This window comes from Anastrepha ludens, chromosome 4 (genome assembly GCF_028408465.1).
Source record: "Anastrepha ludens isolate Willacy chromosome 4, idAnaLude1.1, whole genome shotgun sequence".
NCBI classification, from domain to species: Eukaryota; Metazoa; Arthropoda; class Insecta; order Diptera; family Tephritidae; genus Anastrepha; species Anastrepha ludens.
In genome coordinates, this window is record NC_071500.1 from 115,324,498 (window position 1) to 115,331,846 (window position 7,349).

At 35.1% G+C, this 7,349-nt stretch overlaps 1 protein-coding gene across 1 annotated transcript; it reads left to right on the forward strand.

Annotated features, from left to right (window-relative positions):
• Window positions 1–2,676: 2,676 nt before the first annotated feature.
• LOC128860712 (uncharacterized) lies at window positions 2,677–6,556 on the forward strand. The gene is made up of 3 exons (XM_054098398.1): window positions 2,677–2,874; window positions 5,061–5,279; window positions 5,951–6,556. The coding sequence occupies exons 2-3, from the start codon at window positions 5,123–5,125 to the stop codon at window positions 6,454–6,456; spliced, it is 663 nt and encodes a 220-aa protein (XP_053954373.1). The 5' UTR covers window positions 2,677–2,874; window positions 5,061–5,122; the 3' UTR covers window positions 6,457–6,556.
• Window positions 6,557–7,349: the final 793 nt, after the last annotated feature.

Consider the following 7,349-nt stretch of genomic DNA (forward strand, 5'->3'; position numbering starts at 1 on the left):
TTGAAACCCATGCTGCAGTACTACTAGGTTTATTGTTTAAGTCATTTCTTTTTTAATACAGACAGGTGGCAACATCATGCCCATATTAATGTTGCGCACAAACTATGTACGACTCAAGGACTTCCCAAATTTTGTTATTTACGGACGAATTTTGCGAAGAAAAATGCAAGATAATGTTGAATACTTTTTGTTTCTAATTTTACTGCTTCCAATGCAACACGACTGATGGATTCATAATTTTCATAGTTTTTGTCTAAATAAAATCCAACTTGGGAATACAAATAAATTCTGCAACTTTTGAAGAGAAAAGAGAGCGGAGATGTAATACTCTGACAAAAACGCTCTGAGTTAAGGTTTCTAACGTTAATGGACAATTTCACTCTAACTTCTAACCAAATCCTGTAAAATCTAGAAAAGGTGCTTAAAAGTGTACGCCCCTAATACTTTCGATTCAAAAACTGTGAGCAAATATTACTAATTATAGCAGTTCTCATTGACTATAGGAATTTATTTACGTACATAAATAAAATATAGAGTAAATATACAGGGTGTTTCGTTACCAACTGCAAAGACTTTAAGGTAACATTCTGTGGCAAATTTCAATCATAAAAGAGACTCAAAGGTAGCGGTCCAAGGTCCAACTCGAACACCCTGAGAGTGGCAACCATTTTTTTCGTCTAAAAAAGAATATATCTTTTTTTTAGAAGTATTATGCGTACGACAGTAAATTCACTCGACAGCCAATAAAATTATCAACTAAATAACCTTGAAAATTATTTTTGATGTACAAACACTATTTATGGAAATTCGCAAATTCGCGCTGCAAAATTTCTTAAGGTTTATGGCCTTTATCAGCGGGGCAATCAAGTTAGCCTAGAAAATTATTTATCTATCGTCTCAGAAGTTTGCCCAGAAATCTTAAAAATATTAACTTTTTGTGACTTTCGCCACGAAGTTAGCCACAGAATGTAGTCTTAATCTGTTTGTAGTCGGTAGCAAAACACCCTGTACAGTATGCCTGCAAATATTTGTACCTAACAGATTCACCGGTAAATTACAAAACTTTATCAGTAAGCTAATGAAAAACTTAAAGCAATTTCGTTCTAGAAAAAACGAGGGCACAAAGTGAATATTTTTTTTTTATAAATAGCTTATCTACTAAAAGTACAAGCGAAAATTCCCATAACTGCATATGTGTACAGTGTGTTGCATAAGACAGTATCGTTTTCATTGGGGAATACAGCTTAAAAGTACAACTACCGCTACCGAGTTGGCTTTTGCGATGCTTTAAATAATGGCCCCACTTCGACATTGGAAACAACTTCTCATAAAAACCAGTTGCCATTTTGAGGCGATATAAAACTGTAAGCGGCGCCAATTCCTTCCCCACCTGATAATTCCAACATAGAAGAGGTCTTCCTCTTCCTCTGCAATCACCAGTTGGTACCGCATCGAATACTTTCAGAGCCGAAGCTTTTGTATCAACAACGAAGCCGCTGAATCTTTATTAGCTGCTTATCTGTTGGCCCGAAAACTAGATCCCAAGTGCTGATCTACTCCACAGATGCCACTAAAGGCCAATAAATATCGAGATTCGGGAAAGAAAATGGCGCGGGATAGGGCATAATCTGCTGCTTTAGACTGGAAACCTCATGGGACACAGACGAAATCCTGACATGGGCTCAGGTTAAAGCAAATCAAAAATCAGTGAAAATCGAAATCAGTCAGAGCATGGACACAATGCGCCCAGCAATAAATCATACTATTATAAAAATTAAACAACACTTAGTTAGATAACACAAAAATGTGTAATAGTTATTCATAATTTTTACAAGAGAAAAGAACACGAAATTTTAACAGCCCTGGCGCAAAGTGTAAAAATGTGCCTTTATTACGAGCGCAGCTCTTGAAAGACAACGGCTCTCTAACTTAGTCGGTGTGACTCTAGATCCATTGGTAATATGAAACATGAAGCCTGAAGAAGCGCTGAAATTCGTCAGAAGCCTTCAATTATAGCCGCATAGTCAAGCGCAATAGAACGCATCAGAACGCCATAAGATAAAATTTACATTGTAAATTGTTCCAGCAAATAAATCGAGTACCGCTCATCATACTCGTAATCATTATCTGCATTTAATTACAATAGCAAAAAAGAATATACACTTCATACACTAATGTATGGGCACTTCACTACCAGAATGCAATTATCATTTATTCACCGCCTCGTCCTCACCTTGCTCTAAAGAAACGGGTTTGCTATATAAAAAGATTTTCATAAACTATGTAGAATAGAAGAGAGCGCAGCCTGTGAGAACTCATATTCACTCACATTCACTAACATAAATATTTTAGAGGAAAATTATATTAACCAATTGAAAAAAGCATCGCGTCTCTTTTCACAAGCAATACTCGTATGCTGTGTATAATAACAATTACAACAAACACAATCATCAATTGATTCTCTGTCGCTCACACCCCCAACCCAACTTGTCTAGGCTGTTAGAACAAGCGCTCGTAGATATTTACATACAAATGTACGTATATTCATACTATAGAGTGTAGTGTATACGTGCACTTGAATTATTTTGCAATTTCGTACTAATTGGTGTTTTGCTTCCATTTCGTTATTTCATTATTTATGTATTGTTTTTTTTCAATAAAATGTCGCTTTCAGTCACCCAACTCTGAGCTCAGTTCAGTCGGTGTAGAGATACGATACCGAATTGTCGCAGCGTACTTGATGTTGAAACGTTAAATTATTTTAGAGCAAAAGTTTTGAAAAAATAGCGAATACATACAACGGAGCGGTTCGGCACAATTTTCAAAAGGATTCCCTACAAATTAAGCAAACTTGGAAGTTTAGAAATACGTGCTGTAAGTTTTCCAAACTAATTCTTAGCTAATTTATATGCTGCCGGCACATCTTGTAAACAATTTGGTGTATTTTTTTTTTTGTGAATTGCGGAATGTCTCAAAAATAAACTCAAGCAATAAATTATTTGTTTAAATTCTGTAAAAACCACTTTCGGGTTTAGACCTGAGCGCGGGTTATTGGATCCAAATTGCTGAGTTTCGATGCAAACCATAAAAACTATTACCATTTCCAGGTGCCGTCAAATTATGTATTTTGAATTAAGTGTCTGAAAACCAGTCGAAATAATTGTGATAGTGAAAGCTGTTGGGTGCACAAGTAAATTTTAATAGAAATCTCATCACATCATTTCGTAGCTCATCATTAGTCTCCCATTCTTGGCGTGTATGTGTGAACAGTTCGCGCGAACGTTTTTATAATCACTACAATGCACAGTGGGCGATTTGACAAGCCTAGCTGAAGTTAACCTCAAGTTAAGCCCTTGTTATTATCGGTAATATTTTTTTGTAGAAGTGTTAGACTATACATGCAACTACTTTACTCTTGGCTGTCGAACCTAAGATATTCTTAAAGAAAAATGTTGTTGTTGGGTTTGTTTGTTTTATGTCAGTATGTTATTGTTTCAGGATACTATTTATTTATTTCCTTTATTTTTTTTTTAACATTTTTATTTTTTGTATATTTATTTTTGTCTACAGTTAAATCTTGCAGACCATATTAAAAATGTTTTTGAATATTTATTTTTTTGTTTCATTATTTAAGTAAATGGTAACAAACTCGCTGACGAGATTTATAGGGTAACCTAACAGAAACTTAAGAACTAAAATTAAATAGATGGTTTATTTGACAAATAATAAGATTGAATAAGTGACTTAAAAAGAGGCCTTGGCATCGCAAACCAAGATCAAGACTTCTAGGAAGCCGATTACACTCGTCAAGCCCCCTTGTAAGTGAACTTCAACATGTTTAGTGATAAGTTGCTTATAGGGGGCAGATGAGATGCATATTATCAATTTCAATGCAGTTCTTAGTGCTTTTAAAGCAATAAGGATGAGATTTAAGTAGCTTTTATTGTTCAAACCGACCCTATTGCTATAAAAAATGTGGATACAGAAAGCCTTTAAGATTATAAAAATATGTGCACTTGTCAATTTCAATGATACAGAAATTTTTACTGCTAGATGTGTGACCTTAGTTTTCATTATATGCGGCATACCAAAAATTTACATCAATCCTTTCTCAAAACTACTTATACATTTTTCAACAAAAGTATTTTAAACGAATTGTCTATGAATGAAAATCCAAGTATGCCCAATTAGCTTTGTAAGAGTAACTAAAAGCCTTTATCTACCTAAATATTTGGCACTTGTCTTACTAGAGAAGAATTGCTAATTCAAATTAAAACATTTTCATGTATTAATATATTGTTATTATAAATAACTATTTACTAAGTTAAGCTTAAAATTGAGTTAGCGGTAATTTTACTCCGCTTTAAATGACGACATAACTAACTTAAATTTATTGCTGGCGTTAATAAGTGATAATAAAAAACAGGCCTTATCGTGAATTCCGACAAATTCCAAACAAATTAGAATGTTTTCACAGCTAGACTAACGGGTGATTTTTTAGCTGCATGAGAACTATCGATATCGATAACTATGGTTTGACAGCTGAGAATGGCAAACTGTGAACACATTCCAGCTCAATAAGGTTTGGTTCATCATGAATCGTTTAACCTCAGAACGACGCTTCTAATTTGTGGAAATTTACTTTAAAAAATAAATAAATAAATCTGTTCCCGAAGCTCGTAGAGCACTGGCGGCGTTACCGGGCCTTATTTCTTTCGACGGAGCTGTCGTTACGGTGAATGGCGAGCACTATCGAGCTATGCTGTCCAGTTTCCATAAAATAGTCGGCTAAACATCGACGATATTTGGTTCCAAGAAGACGGCGCAACTCCCCACCAGAGCTTAACAATCGGCCCGATTTATTGGAAAAAGTATTTAGTAAAAATTTGGACTTATCGAATAGACGATGTAACTCGTAGCTGCGGCGAATTATCTACCAGATTATAATAAAAAAAATCATTCGAACAACATTTTTGATTTGTATTATAATTTTAAGTTCTGAAGCTCATGCACTCACCTACTTACCAATGTTTGAAACCTTTGTTTATCTCATTTCCTAGGAAAATCACCATTTGTCACATTGCATTGCATAGCACCTCAATTCAACAGTCCACAGTCAACAATGCAACGATTCGGATGTCAACGTCCTTTACTTATTTTGCCACTTTTTGGATTCGTTTGTATGAGTCTCGCCGGTTTCGTAAGCGCTGTAATTCAAACCAACCAAGATAGCTATAGTAGCACCGTAGTTGGAGATGTGGTCGTATTCAGAAATGAAAGTAAGCCATAAGGGGTAGTCAGAAGTGTACAGAAATAAAAAAATAGCATTAATACATCATGTTTCGACTTGACTTTAGCAAAATTTTAAAAGAAAAATTAATAATTGTAAAAGTTATAGCTGTTTTTGTGGAGCCCGTTCCTGCAGAAGTCCTTGGAGATTCATCTAAAATCAATCGGACCAGAGAAATTAGTTTTATTAACAAATAATCTTGTGCCTGATCGAAGGTTTTTTTTTCAAAATTAACAATATGGCGGCCTCAGATTTTCGAGAAAAAAATCGACAATTAATTGTTCAAAAAAATCAAATTTTTGGAAAAAAAAATCCTTCGATCAGGCACGAGTTTTTATGTTTTTCAAAAGCAGTATACATTTTATTGAAATCTACCAAGCGGTTTTTAAGTTACAGTGATCACCAGTTCAAAAAACATAGTTTTGATAAAAACGCATTTAAAGTTTTGCTATCGGTTCCGGAGCGCCCAAGCGCCCTTTGTTAATTGTTGAATAACTCGAAAAGTATTTTTCGGATTCACTTCAAATTTCCACACAATTTTTTTAAGATAAAAATTTGAGAAAATTCTGACTACCCCTAACCCCATAAATCGCCAGAATAAGAAAATAACAGATACTAAAATATCCAATTCTACTTTATCATCGCGCATTGATTTTATAGCTATTTGGCAGTGTGATCGCGTTTTCTGTCCAATAGATACGGAGCAATGTGTGGTAACAAAGTCTATGTCGCCTGATAGTTCAACGGTGCTGATACGAAGAAATATTTGCGTGTCGCCAAAAAACGATACTCTCATTGATACATCTTTTAATGAAACAGTGGAGCCAAATACAAATGTTGAATTAAGATTGGTTAGTACGAAAAGTGGTTCGTATATTAACGGAGGATCATCTAGCGGCATTAACATCGCGGACGTGAATCAGATTAACGAAAAAATTCAAAAAGATGTCGAGAACATTATACGGCAAAGTACGCAGAATGCACAATTAGACCTTCGGAGAGCACAGAATGAAGCACGAAGAAGTGTGCAGGAAGCAAACCGCGATATTCAGAAAACAACAGAGGAAGTTCTAAGAAGCCTACAGGAAACACATCGCGAAGTTCAGCGGGCACAATTCGAAGCAGCGCAATCTCTCAGAAACGTGCCCTTCTGGGGGTGGTGGTAATCTTTATGGAATCCAGTATGCCCAGTCCCACACGGAATCATTCTATACAACTGTATATATATTTATATGATATTTGAATAAATAAAATTATTAAACAGTGGCTTTACTTTTACTAAAATAAAAAATACGACAAGTCAAAATCAAATTAAGCCAGTTGGATGAAGAAATAAAATCAGGCAATTGGCGAACTATAGAAAGACAATAAGTGGCACTTTGCATTTTGATTCCATGAGATGGTACATAGTTGTGCTTGGCAAGTTAGGATATCAACACAAGGGATAAATCACTTTTTAATTTGCTTCTAAGCATAGACAAAAGCATCTGGAATAGAGGTAGATAAGCTACGTTTATAACAGCAGCCAATAATTGATCGATCGTCGTGATTTTGAATTTTCTCCTAATGAAACCAGGTTCAATTAATATCCTACAGATGCATGAAGAGTACGGACTAGAATATTTAATGCAGAAAGTTGGAAGAAATCCTCCATAGGTATCCAATTAGAATATGGATTTATTAAAACCTTTAAAATTCAAATTTGAAAAAGGCGAGCCAAGAAGCCCCAAGAAATTGGTAACTCCTAAAACACACAGGCTAAAAAGTCCATTTTGTTCAAAGCTCTGGAAAGTAAAAGGGCAGGTAGTCTAGGAGGAAAGGAGAAAAGTAACAGTAAGAAAGAGACAGGATAGAGTAGAGACAAAGACAGAGATAGCCAGTCCTGTGAGAATATTCCAGATTCTTGGGCAAATCTGAAAATATCCTCCAGCTTGAGAGAACTATTATTTTTCTCATGGCAACTCAAATTACTCAAATACTAATTCTCATGGCAACTCAAAAACTCAAATACTAATTCTCATGGCAACTCAAATTTCGTGGCCTTGCTCTAGCTAGGGCA